General features: G+C 46.6%; 1 protein-coding gene across 2 annotated transcripts in view; it reads right to left on the bottom strand.

Annotated features, from left to right (window-relative positions):
• Dock1 (dedicator of cytokinesis 1) overlaps positions 1–17,765 on the bottom strand; it is a 484,316-nt gene that overhangs the window by 428,795 nt on the left and 37,756 nt on the right. For both annotated transcript variants that reach the window (XM_051193215.1, XM_051193217.1), the window contains exon 2: positions 1,527–1,610. In XM_051193215.1, the coding sequence (XP_051049172.1) occupies positions 1,527–1,610 (84 nt within the window). The remainder of the gene's footprint in view (positions 1–1,526; positions 1,611–17,765) is intronic.

Genomic DNA, 17,765 nt, shown 5'->3' with positions numbered 1-17,765 from the left:
CTCCTGAAGTAAAGAATGGCACACAGTCTCTGCACACCCAGACACCCCAGGAAATCATTAACAATTCTGGAGAGACAGCACTGCTCAGAATTGATGACCCAGGAATTCCACATTCAAGTGACTGGGGCAATTAAAAAAAAAACAAAAAAACAAAAAACAAAAATCAGAGAGAGCATTTCCTTACAGATCAGAAAAGCATCTCAAATGAGATGCCTGATCCTTCACCTCTACTTAATTTCTCTCTCTGTTTCCTCGAAGCCACTGGCAACATGTACTGAGAGCAGATAAGGAAATCCAACTGTCAGCTGTCAAAACTGAAAACAAGCAGACGGCACCCATCACAGCCAGCCTCTCATTCGCTTAAGGGCTCCTTTTTGCCAAGCTACAGCTGCTTCCAGGCATATGCCAATAAAGCCGGCTCCTGCCACCCCCACCCACAATACATTTTTAAGAGTAAATGATGCAAAAAGAATGGAGTTCTACATCTTCCTGCATCAGATGGAGAAATAAGGGCCAAGACATGGATTTTTAATAGGGTTCTGCTTCTCCGCAATGTCTCTGAGGGACATAGGAGCCAGTCCCTGCTTGCCTGGCTGGAGGAACAGAGTGCAGCTCACTCCTGTGCAAAGTGGAGTGTGAAGACCTCTCTGGAAGTTCGATTTGTTGGTTACTATGAGATGTCTGCAATTTCCTCTCCCACTTGCAAGACTTTCACTGAACCTGATCTAAAAGCAATTTGGCTATTTAAATCAGTTCCTGTGATTGATACACGGCTTAGCAATCATTTTTTTTTTTCAGGCAGAAAAGGAAGCCAAGGACACAAAAACAGTCTTAAGGAAAGTCTGAGGTGAGAACAATGCCTGAAGAAAGGGGAGAGAAAAGGGAAGAAGCAAGCCAACACTGCCTCTGCTGCCCCTGCAGGCAGCTATACCACAGCAGAGCATCCATGCGCGAGGCACTCTGAAAGCCTATTGCAAAAACCAAGGGCACCAGAAAAGCCACAGCAATTGCTTCCCTTAAACCGTATCCCATAGAACTGGTGATCTGTTCGCCCCAGAGAAAATGGGGGTCACAGACAAAGAAAAAGGGCAACAAATAAGGCATGGCAATTGCAGTTTCCCTTGAGACATGCTGTTAACAAACTAAAGTGAAACTTTACTTTAAAAAAAAAAAAAAATGACAACTGGAAACACACAACTAACACATTGAATCAACAAACCGAAATGCCCCAAATCTGTTTCTCACCAAAGGGACAGTTCTTACACACGTTTGCAAAATAATGAGCCAGTGAGAAGCATTTAGGGGTTAAAATACAATGTTTAGTTTTAAGTTGAGCTTAATAAAACCTCATTTAATTTAACAAAGAGCTGCCCCACCACCTTTGCCTGGAAAAGCATCTGTCTGTGGGAAAAGCATCCTGAGACCAGAGCACCCTTACAGGGAAAGGCTTTGCCTGAGGAGGCCTTGAAGCATCTCAACTCCCCAGACCCCCCCCCCCCAGACGAGAAACATCAGCCCACACTCACCTTCATAAGTTTCTAGGATGTGCACAGTGTCTCCTATTTGTAGAGACAGTTCATCTGCTCCCCTAGCGTCATAGTTATAAAAAGCTGTTGAAGAAGAGGTGAGAAAACGCATTAGCACAGGTAGTAGTGATAACTTCCAACATTGTGATACATTCAGTCGTGCCCTGTGACACCTTCCCTCACATGGACAGCCTTTCCTTCCAGACACAAAAGGGAAAGGGTATATGCCTCCAACCCCCATGGAGGGGCAGTGAAATGGTTCAAGACAGGGTTCTTCTTTGTAAAAAGCCCTAAATGTCCTGGAACTCACTCTGTAGATCAGTCTGGCCTTAAATTCACAGAGCTCTGCCTGCCTCTACCTCCCAAGCACTTGGATTAAAGGCATGCGCCACCATGGCCAAGTGGAAAGGGCATGTTTTAAACATGGAATTGCTTAACTATTCATAATTCTAAGCAACCCTTTTCTTTATTGTGGGAAGAGAACATGATCTTTAAGTGTGCAATTTCGTGGCTTTAGTGACATTCACAATGCTGTGCAACCATCACCCCTAATTTCTAGAAATGTTTCCAAAACTCCACAGAGAGACCCAGTATCCACCAAGCCGTAACCCCTGCCTTAGTTTGTTCTTCTGTTGCTGTGATAAGACACTGACCAAAAGCAGTGTAGGTAAAAAAGGATTTATTTTTAGTTGCATGTTGCAGGGAAGCCAGAGCAGAAGCTCAAGGTCAAGGTGAGATCTGGAGGCAGTAACCTGGAGGCAGGAACCCTGAGGCAGGAACCATGAAGAAGCATTGCTTTTAAGCCTGCTCCCAGCCTCAAGTTCAGCAATCTACCTGCCTAGGGATGGTCCTGCCTACAGTGGGATCCCAAGGCAGGTAGGACAGGATAGGGGACAGGCCCTTCCATATCAATAGCAATAAAGGAAATGCCCACAGACATGCCTTCAAGCCATTTAGATGGAGGCAGTTCCTCAATAGAGGCTTCCTTTTCCAGGTGTGTCCAGGTGACAGCTGAGGCTAACTGGGACTGACACTTCAGCACCACCTGGCCCATGGTGAGCCTGGATGACACTGAAGTACTCATTGTACTGGGAGGTGATTTGCTTTTGCTGCAAAGAACACTGCTCAGCTTGGAGCCCTTCCTAAAAAAGTCAAAGCAAGGGCACTTGCACGGCTTCTCAACATCTCAGGCATCAAAACCCATACATTCCTAGGAAATCCCATTTCCTCAAGTATCCCCCCAAATTCATAAAATGTAAGTGTCCCCAGCCGACAAAGTAGGTTGTTACCAGTTATTAAGTTTATTTAGCATTTTATAGTGACTCTTTAGCAGTCTCAATAACGGCATCAGGTGAAGCAGCCCAGAGCAGATGCCAAGCTTCTCCAAGGTAGCACCACCACATTCTTAAGCCTTTAGGAACCATAAATGCTTTTACCACCACCATTAACAGCATCCCTTCTAGCATTCCTACTCAGTTAGAGATCCAGGAAAAAACAAGGCAGATGACTAAAGATGAAATAAAATGAACACATCAAGTGTAAATACATCTAGGTATGTGTGAACATGAAAATGGATACACATAATTTATTTCTTAGGGTCTCCCCTCAAAGAACCCTACCTATCCAGAAGCAGTAAAAAACAGGGTAAGACACTCATACACAAAACCCAAAACCATACATTTAACTTGGAAATGAGCCTACACAGCCATACTCTTATATGTGAAGGACAACACAGCCCTAGGAGTGAGCACATGGCCCCAAGTCACTAGAGACAGAACCACATCACTTGTCCCAACCCTGCCTGGAAATTCATGAAGATGATTTAACAACCCAAAGGTTATAGTAAACTAAAACACTCAACAACATAAGAATATCTGACAAGACAATGTGGTAGATCAGAAAATTACCCTCTAAAGACATCACCATCTAAATTCCAGAACTCTATGTGCATATTCCAAACCAAAGAAGCCACTGCAGTTGTGAGCAAGCTTAGGATCACATAATGGGTATAGGCTACCATAAAAACTCTTATGAGAGGAACGCAAGAGAAACAGTCCAGGATGGAGGTCCTACATGCTGAGGTCATGGGACACGTGCTCCCCACAGCTTTGTAGACCACAGATGGCCCTGTGTAGGACTGGATTCTGAGACCTCAGGTCTCCAGGGCTAGGGACAGTGATCAATGGATATTGTTTTAAGGCCCAAAATTTGTGGGATATGTTTTAGCAGCAAAAGGAGACCAGAGAAGAAAGAAGGTGGGAAGCAGGTCAGAAGGCTATTCCTGTAAGCATGAAGACCTGACTCCATAAATTTAAAAAAAAAAAAAAAAAAAGCCCAGCTGGGTCATCTGGGGAGGGAGAAACAGGAAGGTCCCTGGAGCTTGCAGGCCAGCCAATTCTAGGCCACTGAGAGACCTGTCTCAAAAAACCAAGGTGGATGTTGAGTAAGGGATGGCTGCCAAAGTTGTCTTTGGGTCTCTCTATGGTTATGCATACATACACACAAGCATGTGCACATACAAAAATATGTACAAAATGATTGAAAAGTGGCATCTGATAACCAACTTATTCACTCCTAGAGGCAGATGGAACTAGGCTCCACTGTAGGACCATGAATCCAGATAAGCACACTTCTCAAATTATATGAGGTACACACTCACAAGGGAGCAAAGCTGCTTTTAAATAAGCCCCAAAGTATTCAACTTAAGGCTACCTCTTCTTAGGGCCAATCTTTCTTATTCCTTATAAAGAAAATCTCAGAAACAAAAAATCGGCTTATCATTCCAATCAAATCAACATAAATCATCACCTTTACAAAGCATGGTGACTTTTTGAAGGGTGCAGAAAAGGCATCGAATGGCATATAAGGCCAACCATAGGGGAGCAGCAGTCTACTTAACCTGGGAAAACTCCTCTATGGCCCATCAACCCACTTGATGATGAAAACACTACCTGGGCAGGATGGATCACCCCTTTTATCTCAGCTGCGTAGGACCTTAAGTTCCAAGTCAGTGTGAATTCACAGCCGGCCTGAACTGCTTAGTGACTTGTCTCAAAATAAAAAGTAAAAAGAGAGCTGAGGACATAGCTCTGTGGAGGGAGGGATGGGAGGGAGGGAAAGAGGGAGGGAGGGAGAGAGGGGGAAGGAAGGGAGTGGGGGGGAGAGGGAGGGGAGATGGAGGGAGGAGGGAGGCAAGGGAAAGAAGGAGAGGATAGATAGGGGGAGGAGGGGGAAGGGAGGGATGAGGAAGGAAGGGAGGGAGGAAGGGGAAGGGAGGGAGGGGGAGGGAGGGAAAAGGAGAGACAACACTAAGGTCCACAGCATTTTGGCAGGCTCAGGGTGGCACAGTGAACTTAAGGCAGCCCTAGAGGCCCATGTCTTCCATTCCAGATCGTCTCCCACCCAAATTGACTGACCAGCTCTCCATGTCATAAACTCTTCTCTTGCCCCCACCACCACCGACAGACAGCACTGCACACTGGCCCGAAGCCTTCCTTCTGGGTGACTACCCAGCACAGACACAGACTAGCCAACTCTGTGGGATGCAACTTCAACCCACAGTGTCATCCCATTGCACCGTACTCATCCTTCTCCAATCCACCACACCTCCCACACCATGAGCTGTTCCTGCTACCGAGAAAAGTTACTTCCCCATACTTCACAGCCCCACTCATCTGCAGGGCCCACCCTTGCCTGTATATCCGTGGTAACATCCTAAGTGAATCATCAGAAGGATCTGTGCAGACCTAGAATGAAACACTGGCTACTGAGCCATCTATAAACCATGTCATCCCATGACCTTGCCAGATCGTCTTCCTCTGTGCCTCCCCCATGACTCCTTGGAGGACTTGGTTTGCAGTAGACTGAAGGAAAACCTTGATAGTTTCATCCTCTTCTACATGTTCTTACCCATATCCTGGAATTAGAGATTTATTTAGTCCACTGCAATTCTGTTTTGGGTCCAAGGCTATATGCCCCACCCAGCCCCACCATGCAGAGATCCTCCTCACAGCATCCCAACTGAAGGTTACCACCCCATCTGATGGCTCAAGAGAGCTGTCTGGGTCCCACACATCCTTGAAACCTGACATCAGAATTCCAGGCAGCAGTTTAAAAGATGATTAAGTTCTTTCTTCAAGTCAATCTGTGAAAGTCAGATTTTCTGTTTGTAATTTCATTTCCTTTATCTTGCCTTCAATGGAAAAAGTGCTCAAGGGTACTCAAGTTCTCAGGGCTTGTCCTTCGAGGATGGGGGCCAGGCTCCTCCCCATATGTGCTCCTGCAGGCCTACCTGCCACAGGGCCTGTCCCTAGATTCAAGAGCACTATGTGTTTGCACAGTCTGTGCTAGCAACCTCCACTCAGCTTATCCAAAGCCCCGGCCCACTCCTGCACTGGCCCACTCTTGAGCTAGTTGTAGCTACAAAGAGTTGAAGTCCCAGGAAGCAGTCAGCCCCACAGCCTGACCTCTAAGGAACAACCTTTGCCTACACTGGACCATTCAGAAAATACTGTATAGAAAAAGGAAAAAAAAAAGTCAGGAAACACTAGACACATCCTTTGAATTTTGCCTTAAAGGGCAGGGACTGCCAAGGAAGAAAGTCAGCAATAGTGCCTGTGGGAACCCAATGCCATCACAAAAAAGAAAGAGACAAACACATCAGTTCCCACAGGAGCTGCAGGCTGGAGTTCATAAACAGTCCCTTCAAAGGGAAACACCACAGCACTTGCCTCCAAGTCAAGCAGCTGGAGGAGGTCACAGGGCAAACGTTTCAGGCAAGGATGGAGCACCAGTCATTTCTTCCCGGCGACTCCGCCCCTTGACTCAATTCCTCAAAGACCTTCTGGGGCAAGTTTCTAATGCTCCTGGCACACAGCAGATCCTCTAACACCAGGTGGGAGTGCGGATGGGAGGGTGCTATAAGAAGGAGCAAAGATGGAAGGAAGAGTCTGAGAGCCAGGCAGAAATGCTGCTGTTCAAAGTGAGGTTTCTACAATGTTCTACAGATTAATTTAAAAAAAAAAAAAAAAAATGTGAACCAGTGAACTGCCTAAGTAGGTAAAGTCACTTGCTGTATGACCTCGAGAACCTGAGTCTGACACCCAGAGGAGAGAGCTGACTAGCCCAAGTTGTCCTCTGACTACAGAACATGTACATGAGTGCACACATATGCATACATACATACACACACTAAAAATAACAATAAATTCTTAAAGAACAAAATAGGGATGCATTTAACCAAGGAAGAAAAAGGTGACTGCACTCTGAAAACAACAAGATGCTGCAGAAAGAAATGAAGAGACACAAACAAGTGGAAAGGTATCCATAGTAAGACACTCATGGTGCTGGAGAGGGAGATTGCACACCATCACTGTGTCAGTGGCATCCAAAGCAACCTACAGCTCCGTGTCGTTCCACTGAAACCCCACAAACAGAAGCACCCATCATTCCGACTACAGAATGGCTGAGATGGTACAGAAAGAGAATAACAAAGCTGGGGCCTCCCATGTTCCTACTCAAAGCCACAGCAATAGTGTGGTACAGGCATAGACACCAACACAGAGACCAAGGGCCAGGGAGGAAAGCCCCGTGCACAGGATAAGTGATTTCAACAAGACTTAAAGACCATCTCATGGAGAGAGGTCAGATTTCAACTCATGGTCGTGGGAAGAAATGGATGTCAAGTGAAAAACAAACCAACAACCCACAAAGCTGGATCCTCCTAGCACAAAAATGGACAACAGCAATCATGTTGGCTGTGAGGCAATAGCTTCTTGTAGGTTTTGAAGAATTGGGTGTGGTGAGTGTGGTAATGGCGAGAGCTTAGATGCTTGTGTTCATTGGAGAAACTTCTGTTCAAATCTTTTGTCCATTTAAAAACTACTTTTGATGTTGATTTGTAGGAAGTTCATTTATTTAATTTGGGGAAAAGCACACATGTACTATGTCATGATTACTGTTATCCTAAGATTCTACTGAAATCAAAGTCATGTCTGGTGAGAAAAATCTCAACCCTTTATACATGTCATTGACAAGAATGCACAATGGTTCAGGTGCCACGGAAAACTGAATGATCGTGACATAGCAATGTGAACATATGCACACATCTATCACCAAAGATAGATATTAGAGGTACATCTATCAAGCATGTATGCACCCAATGTGTAAATACCCACACTGCATTATTTACAGCAGTCTAAAGACAGATGTGACCCCAGAGAGTGATAAACAAATCTGGCATAAATAGTGGAGTACTGCTCAGCCTTATGAGATAGGGCAGTTTAGCACACTCTGTAACACAGACATTACACTCAGTAAAATAAAAGCTTCACACAACAAGGGCTGACGCTCCCTAAATGTCTACAGAGAAAAGGAGCTGGTAGAAGCTGGGAGAAGGGATGGGGAGTCGGTGTTGAATGAGAAGAGCTCTGGGGACTGATGGTGGGAATGGCTGCCCCTCAACTAGGATGTGCTTAACAAGCCTGAACTGGATACTTTCAACTGGTCAAAGTGGCAGATTCTATGTAATTTTTTATCACAATTTAAACAAAAATAAAGATGCAGTGAAAATGGTGCTGAGTCACATGAGAAATGCCCTGATAGACTGGCCATGGACCACTAAGCCAGAATCCTAAAACATCCCCAGGTTCCCCAAGAAAACTCCAGTGGGTTGGGCAGCCTCCCTACCCAGTTTAAATCACTAGGCTCAAAGTGAAAGGGGACACAGAGGAAACTAGGGGAGAGGAGTCTAATGTCAAACCCACCCCCAGTTAGATTTCTTTACACACATGTCTCACAGGATGCCCAGATTCTCTGAGGAAGGAAACTACTTTCAAAGTCACCACGTTACTCCTGTAGGGTTCACTACTCTTTTGGGCTCATATCTTTCTTTCTTAGAAACATAGAGATTGTTTCCCTGCCAATAAAATCCCCTGTGGCCGTATTTCATGAACTGTTTGGATATTAAAATCTAGAAACTCATCTAAATAATTTTTAAAAAAACAGAGCAGGGCACAGCAGGATAAAGGCGCTGTCATTTGTTATTCAATATTTCTTTCTGCCTTTTAATGGAAACAGGTGGAAGGGCAGTGGAGATAAGAGTGTGAAAGGGAAACTACGAAACAGTCTTTGCTCAAATTCTAATTGAACTGACGATGGACACAATTCAAAGACATTTTAATATCTTTCTTCAGAATAAAATATCGCTGTCTGCTTTACCCATGACTAGCCAGCGACTATCTTATTACTATCTAGTCCAAAAGGCCACAGTGCCAAAATGCACAGGTCCACAGGAAGCATGGTGGCCAATGGGGAATGTCAGCTATATTGCTTTTCCAGGGAAGGAAAAGTAAAATCCTATATTTCGATATTTTCAGATTTCATGAAGTCCTAAATTAGAAAACTCCATCTTCATATGTCAGTAGATTTGTGCAAACCCACCCACAAAGAAGAAAGGATGCTGAAGGGTGAAAAATTGACTCAGTCAAGAGCCTAAATTCAACCCCCAAAACCCATGTAAATTAGCTAGACATTCCAATAATCCCAACACTAAGGAGTTGGAGGCAGGAGGTTCACAGAGGCTTAAGGGTCAGTTAGTGTAGCCCCACTGAAAAATAATACCTGAGGTTGTCCTCTGACTTACACACACACACACACACACACACACACACACACACACACACACACACCAAGGAAGGGCAAAAGGAAAGACTTAGCTGAGCTGAAAATTGTCTGTTCTTACCCTGAATTTTGGTTTGTGGCAAAGAAATGGAGAGTAGAGTGGAGATCTAATCTCTTTAACCATCTTCAAGACACAACCTTAGGAGAACCTAAGCTTCTGAAAAGGCCAGATACCTGTTCCTAGGGCATGGGCACTGCAGACCAGCCAGTCATGAAAGACAAAACCCATGGACTCCAACACTAGGGTCCCCAATGAAGAGCCTTAGTGGAGAACAGGGCATCCAGGACCTCTATTCATCTGGCTATAAACCTGGCCAGGAGCTATATTCTCTACATCCTGTCAACCTGGTCCTATATAAAAGGCATGGATTATAATAACACTGAGGGACCATCTTTACAGACCCCATTCCTAATTGGCTTTTCTTAATAGAAAACTACACATATAATTCAAAGTTTATATGTGTAGATATTTACCAGCAAAGCCAGCAAATGAGCAGGAGCGAGTCTATGACACTTTGTGAAGAGACAAGTCTCCACAACAGAGCCACTCACCTCAATCCTGTGTCCAGAGCTCATTTCTGCCTGGCCTGGCCTGGCCCCCATCATCTCAGTACTGAAACCTCCACACATGCTGTCCATTGTGTCCTTGAACAACCTGACAGTTGGCCACCAAATGCTGTCCATTAGCTAATGCACACTGCCTATCATAAGCCAAACCCAATAAGCATAGAAGACAGCACACAGAAGGGCCCCATCCAGTGTCCAGTGTCACACTCCATGAAACTACTGAGCCTCTCCTGTTTACATGACTCCCTCCCCTGACACCTTGTGACCTCCCCATCACAACCATGCTTCACAATCCCCGACACGCAGTGTTTCACAAAGCTGTATTTATTAATAAGTCAAGAGACTTCAAAGTGACCTAACCATGGCCACAATTCCAACCCTACTGTTGACTTTAGCTCACATTAGAATCTATAGAGCCAACCTGGGAAATGGCCAGCAGAGGCCACTTCCAAACACCTACCCAAATGACATGTCCTGAAGGTCCAGCCTCCACACCTATAGCAGCATTCTTCCTGTCACCTGGGCAAGGGGTACCAAGCCACCCAGGGAATGTACCCAATGAATCACATTAGCAACTTTAAGGCACAAAGGCAAACCACCTAGTCTCCTATTAACACTCATGGGTAACCAACCATGCCTAGGAGAGTCTGGAGGGCACAAAACAATAAGATCAAGTAATGCCAATGTGGGAATAGAGTTCCCCAACCCACTGAAACCAGGGAGGAACCACACACACAGCTAGGTGCTAAAACTGTGGTGAAAGACAGACAGCTAGCAAAAGCTCCTCCCGGTATCAACAGGTCCTGAACTTCCACTTCAGCCACACAACCATTTTCATATCTCCTGAGTCAAGATGGCTTCATCATCTTCAATCAGAGATGGCACAGATTCTAGCAAACATGCTGAAGAGCCCCGCTGTGGTAGCCACCCGCAGCACCTCCCTCCCTTTCAAACCACTCTCCATGGAGCTGGCTCCCAAATGCCACACGCTTCTGGGGATTCTGCCTCTGCCTCCAAAATCACTGGGATTATGTGTGTGGGCCACCATGTCTGGCTTCACATAGCTCCTAGAGGTTCAATTTCAGGCTCTCTTCCATGGCAAGCACTTTAGCCACGGAGCCATCTCCCAGGCCCACATACAGACTTTTGAATGACTATATCCAAATGCGTATCACATACAGTCAGACCCATGATTCTATCCATGATGCACACCAAAGAGGAGTACTAGGATGTTCCTGTGGTGAGATGGGGGTCAGAGGTAGCAGAATCCCAGAAAACCTGTGGGTCAGGGAGCCTGGGGTATTCAGCAACCTTGCATACAAGGTGGGAGGCAAAGGCTGACGGCTGTCCTCTGACATCCACACCCGGGCCCCCACAGCACTGTCTTCTACCAGGTATGACATATGTTAATTCTTGATTGTCACACACATGTCTGTCTTCACGTCTGGCCTATTTACCTGACCTTTTGAGATACACGTGTTCATTTTCACTACAGAATATATATAGCCAAGAGTATATCCCTTCCCCTGCTGAAGGGCATCTAAGGTTCTTTTGGTTGGAGCTTTTTCAAATAAGGCTGCGATGTCATCCTTAACTTTTCTGAGAAACTGCTCTCAACCAATGGGATTTCAACCTTGACTAGGATAGCCAACTTTTGGGAGAAGCTGAACACCGTAAAAGCACCTAGAGACACCACTAAGTCCCCCTAGGCCTGAGGGTACCACCCACCCATCCTGCAAGTCAGAGAGGAACAGACAACAATGTGGCAGGCAGCCACTGGACAAGAGTCTCTTATTGCCAGAGGTAAATTCTGTTTCACCATAGTTTGTTGAAATTCCTCCTCTGTGGTGTTACATTACTTAGCTTTGATAAAAAGTAAAATTGAAGATTAAAAACAACCAAGCCCTCTTTGAGATAACCATGAAGTGAAGCCCACAGGGGCGGTAATGAAGGGACTGCACACAGGCTGCTGCCCAAAGCCTTCCCTGCAGCTCCTCTCTGCACAAAGCGTGGCAGAGTTTCCAGCCATCCTTGCTCCAGTTTGGCAACTGGTCAACATGCCAAGTCCTTTTCCTCCTTCTTCAATGATGAGTCGTCTCCTCAGAGAGTAGGATCCCTCCACACTACTTTCCCACTGTGTACTTGGTAAGCAAGACAAGAGGAATGTGTGCCCTGTACCTGAGAAACAGAGGGCCCCTCCACACTGCCTCCTTAAAGCAAACCGTCTCCTCCACGGCCCCCCTGTAAGGTCCCATTTCAAGGCTGGCTGGTCCCTCACTCCAGCTGAGATCAGCACTGGGCCCTCCAGTTCCAACACCAACTCCACCCAATGCCCCAGCTCTGCATCTTCAGGCAAATGAGCTCTGGGTGGTGAAGTTTCTCACTCTGTGAAATGGAGTGACAAGAGCCACCACAATGCCTGTGGGTAAGGATGAGATGCTGCCTAAGAGGTTTTACCAGTCAATGCCACTGTACGCCTGAATAATACTTTAAGCCTAAGGAGGGAGTAGGGGAGGCTATGCAAGCATGCACCTACATAAAGGCCGAGCATGGAAGAACATATCTGTAAACCTGGAACTGGAGGATCTATGGGTCTGGCTCAAGGTTCAGTGAGAGACCCTGTCTCAAAATATAAGGTAGACAGTGATCCAGGAAAACATCTAATGTCAACCTCTGCACTGTACTCTATTGGTATATGTATGGGCACATGAACCCACCCACCCACCCACAGCCTATCACAGAGAGAGAGAGCAAAGATTTATTAGCTGTTTCCTCATAGCATAAAGGCACATGAATGCAACACTACCAACATCTACTCCTCCATCATCCTCCTGCTCCCTGCCCTACCATAGGGCCTCTCTCCCCTGTCACTCTGTCAGAGATGAGGGTATCCATGTCTAAGCCATCAGAGAAGAGATGCTTAAAATACTATAAGATGCAGATCCTCAGTGCATGTATGTCCAAGGGTCACTCTTAGAGCCCAGAGGTCAAGACCAGTACAAGGCTCACTCTTCTGGGTCAATCCCAGGATTTCAAAAGCATTGGCTGAGCAAGGACTGCACTGCAGAGGGAGAAAACTGCTTGGGTATATTTGCATACTCAGATGCTAATGGCCCAGCAGCCCACACACTGCCCTCTTGTTCCTAGGCAGAATCAACACTGGGCACTGGCAGCTGGGGCTTGGCCCAGATGCTCTGCTGAGGAGAGGAGGGACAACCTGCCCTTCAGGGGAGCCCATGCCAGCTTAGCCTGAGGAAGAAAGCCCACAGCCTGGTTTGGATAAGGCACCTGTCTTTCCTGTCATATCAGGAATGAAGGACAGGTAGAACCGAAGCCCGCCTTCAGCACCGCTGAGTGAGGAGCCAGTGTGCAACTCTAGCTCCCGGAGGAGGACACAAGACAAATCTTGTGTTGGTTAAACACTTGATAAATGTGCCTTCCCTGGACAGTGCCCAAAAACAGAGAAGACAATACACAGTAATTGGGTGTGTGTTTGCAGTGAGCTGCCTGAATGCACGGTGCAAAGAAACACTCACAAGCATTATGTAATGGGGACTCCCAGAAGTGAGCACAGAGGAGAAGTAGAGAGCAACTTGATGGCCTGAGGAGAGTCGCACCCTGCCTACAGTACACAGCCCAGACACACACTAGGAAGTTAGAGCTTGGTGGCACATGGCTGTAACTCAGTACTGAGGCGACCAGAGGGACCTGAATAAATAAGCAAGACCCTGTCTACAAGGGGAAGGGGAACAAATACACTCAGTCCCAGGACCTAGGCCTGCTAGGGACATCCCTTGGACCTAAAAAGCAAGGGTCTCTGTCTTCAACAGGCTGGTAAACCCATTCCTAGCCAAAACCTCCTGCTCTTGAGCATGGATGACACAATCCATGATGATGTTTATTCCTGGGACTGACTATATAACATTCAGAGCCCAACACAAAATACCACTGAAAAGTCTCTTATTTAACAATTGTTATAAACATCAAAACAGAATGACTATAACTAAGAAGTAATAATCCAAACATTTGAAGAAGCCAGAACCCTTCTCAGATAGATCGTACTCTGTAAAGAGGCTGCTATGGAAGTCGCTTTGACAGTCCTTCCAAAGATTAAACACAGAATTACCATAAAGCTAGGTATGGTGGCCTACACCTGTCATCCTAGCACTCAAAAGGCTGAGGCAGGAGAACTGCTTTGAGTTTGAGGCCAACATAGTCTACACAACAAAATATCAGGCTACCCTGGGCTACCTCCTGAGCTGCTTCCAAAGCCCCAAGAAGAATTACCAAATGATTTAGTTGATGTAGGCCTAACAATATGAATGGGCTGGCCACCCACCCAGGACCCAGAAAGGCCAGTGAAAAGCACTGACTGCCAAAAAGAGAGTTTACATATATTTGACCACAAGGAGAGAAGCTAGAGGTGGGGCTGCAGGGCCTTAAACTAAGTGTGGGAACTCTGGGGTCCAGCTGTCACGCTTACTTACTCTAGATAGTCAGCCTGAGGGAATCCAAAACCACCTAGCCGGTGGCAAATCTCTGTGAAAGATTATCTAAATTAGGTAGCTGAGGCGAGAAGACCCGCCCACTGTGGGTGGCACCATGCATTAGGCTGAAGCTCTAAACTAGGAAGGAAGGAAGGAAGGAAGGAAGGAAGGAAGGAAGGAAGGAAGGAAGGAAGGAAGGGGGAGCAGAATTCTCTTACTCTCCCTCCCTCTCTATCCCTCTCTCTTCTTTCCTCCCTCTCTTCCTCTCACTCTCTCCCTCTCTCTCATACTCCCTCCCTCTCTCCTTCCCTCTCCCTCCCTTCCTCTTCCTACCTCTCCTTCCCCCTCTCTCTCTTTTCTCCCTGACTATAGATACAATGTGACCAGCTGCCTCACACAGGACACCAGGTATTCGCCACCATGATAGACTGCCTGTGTTCCCTCAAACTGTGAGCCAAAATAAATCCTGCTTTTTAAAAGATGCTTTTGTTGAATATTTTGTTCCAGCAACAAGACGAGTAACTAAAATGGGTGCCCACAAGTAGGTATAGCTCTCAGGCCCAGAGTACAGGCCCTGATTCCCCAGAAGGCCTCTCTTTCCAGGACTCAGCAGCTGGCAAGGACACAGCTGCTAGGAGCCCTACAAGCAATGTTATATTTTAATAGTCGTTTCAATTGACTATAAAAATACAGCCTCACATAATAAAATTGCTTTTGCACTGTGGTAGAAATACTTAGCAAGAGATGAGAAATACTTAGCAAGAAGCTATAAAACCCTATTTTCTTGCTTATGGAGTAGCTGCTGAATAAGATGAAAGCTGGAGCCGATAAGGGGCAGGCAGACGAGAGCATAGCAAAAGGCACAGGGCAGTGTGTCTGCCATGATGCTCAGCAGACAGGAGTCCTCAGGATTGTCCTCAGTGGACTGAACAAAAAAAAAAAAAAAAAAGGGGGGGGGGCATCTCTCTACTCCTGTTCCAGATTGTACAGGAGAAAAGGCATCTCCTTGAAGTGCCCATGAGCACCAAGAGCCACGTTGGCATCAGACACATGGGCATGCTCTCCACCACAAACTGTGTCATGGAAAAGTTCCCAGACACACAGGAGGGCAACTCCACACTGATGACTCAGAGGCCCAGGAGGAACTTGGAGCAACAGGCAAGGAAGTCTATCACCATCACCATGTCCATGATCTACCACCACCAAAATTAGCAGCACCACCAACATCATCACTCTCACCATCAATCATGTCATAGCAGCCCCCATCACCACAGCATCATCACTCTGCACCATCAATCACATCATGTTATAATGGTTCCATCACCCCACCACTACCACCACCACCACTCTCGCCATCGATGTCAAATCAGCATCATTACCAGCATCCTCAACACCATCCCCATCATTCGTGTCCCACCAATACCAACATAACAACGCTATCACTATCACCATCAGTCATGTCATGTCACAGTGGCCCCCTCACAACACCACCACTGTCACCAATCAGGTCAGACCAGCATCATTACCACATTAGCTAACTGCCCCCACCAAGCATGTCCTATCAGTAGCATCACAATACCACAGTCACCATCAATACCATTTCACCGGCACCATCACCTACCTTGCCACCACTGATCCTCATCCACACCATCAATATATGACTATAACTGCAACCACCAGTCTCCACCATCATCACCATCAACAAAATCACATCAGCACTACCAGTAATGCCGCGTAGCCACTATCACCACATCACAACCACTTCCCCATCAATCATATCCCATCAGCACCTCTGCCATCACCACAGCACAACCAGAACCACAGCCACATCACCCTCACAGCCACCACCTGCCACCACCAACACTATGACAACATCTACATGATCATCATGGCCACCACTGACAATGTCGTCACCATCAATTCCGCCATTACACCAACCACATGACCACTACTGCTACCACCATCATTAACACTATCACAGCAACCACTGAAGCCACTACCATTATCCATACTAAGTCACCCAAAACAGCACCACTTCCCCCACCACTGTCCCAACCACTGTCAACATCAGGGTCACCGTCATCTCCACCACTATCAACAACAACCGATAATATCCTTACAGCAACACTACCAGCCACTGTACTGTCACCATGGAAATAAGCATACGCTTCATTCACTCTGATCAAGTAGGACCAGACACCCCACAAACTACTCCTTGTGTTGCTCACAGCCAAGCCCCTGGAGCAGGCACTATAGTGCTCCTATTTCTGAACAAAGGCTCAGAGGCCAAGGACAGGAGGAGGATGCACTGCCACCCAGCCTGGAGGCCCTAGGTGCCCTGTTCTGGGAACACCTCCCTACACATATCAAAGTTGTACCCCTCAGCCTCCACAGTCTGCCTCCCTCTGCTTCAAAGGGGCCATGGCACTGTGTTGTACGCTGTGTGCGCGCCTCATTCAGGAAGCCCTTTGAGACAGGATGAAATGGCAAATCCCAGGACCAGGCAGCAGCCAGAGGACAGAGGGCTGCAACATGCCCGCCCCCACCCCACCCCTGACTCCCCACCCCCCACCCCTGGGGCAAAACTCACTTTCCAGTAATAAATGTATTGTCATACAGTCAATTCAACACAACACTAATTCTCACCAGATCCACTAAGCAGCAGGTGGCATGGCTGACCACAGCCCAGCTATGAGGGTTAATGTTGACTGTCAACAAAATCATGAGTTACTTAGGAGACAAGCCTCCAGGCACATGGGTAAAGGAGTTCCTAGACAGGATTAAATGAGGCGATAAAACCCACCCTAAATATGTGGGCAGGCTATTCCACAGGCTGCGGACCTTAATGAATAAAAAATACGAGAAAGAGGGCTGAGCACCAGCATCCTCTGTGCTTCCTGTCTGTGGACACAATGATGCCAACCACCTCTTGCTCCTGCTGCCACACCCACCCCTCGCCAGAACATCTGTACCCTCAAACTGTGAGCCAAAATTAACCCTTCTTTCCTTAAATTGTGTTTGTTGGGCATTCTATCACAACAACAAGAAAAGTAACTAAGACTCTTACACACTCTGAACAACCCCAGCCTCCCTGTGGCAGCTGAACACAGCTTTCCGCTAGCCACGGTTCTCCCAGTTCTTACAGAAAAGCTCTCATAAAACCAGCCAGATGTCAAAACAAAAGTCGCACAAAACCCCATCTAACATCACACAAGGACTGTCACAAGCACACCTTGTCACAAAGTCCTTTTTAGATGAAATATTTTCAGTAATCCTTTCCCCTCCAGATCCTTCCAGCATCAGTCAAACTCCAGCCATGTTCCTGTCTAACATAGATTGATAGTTATAGCACAAAAAGGACATTCAATACCCCATGCTCTGGTCACACAGAGGTCCATCTGTTTCCTAGCTCTTTTATCCTCTGAAATACAAGCAGGGGAGCTATTGGCACCTGGGGGAAGGGTGGATAGCTCATACTCCTCTCATAGGAGCACCCCTTAACTAC

The sequence above is a fragment of the Phodopus roborovskii genome, unplaced genomic scaffold (assembly GCF_943737965.1).
Source record: "Phodopus roborovskii unplaced genomic scaffold, PHOROB, whole genome shotgun sequence".
In the NCBI taxonomy this organism is placed as follows: domain Eukaryota; kingdom Metazoa; phylum Chordata; class Mammalia; order Rodentia; family Cricetidae; genus Phodopus; species Phodopus roborovskii.
This window is presented reverse-complemented; position numbering and strand designations above follow the sequence as displayed.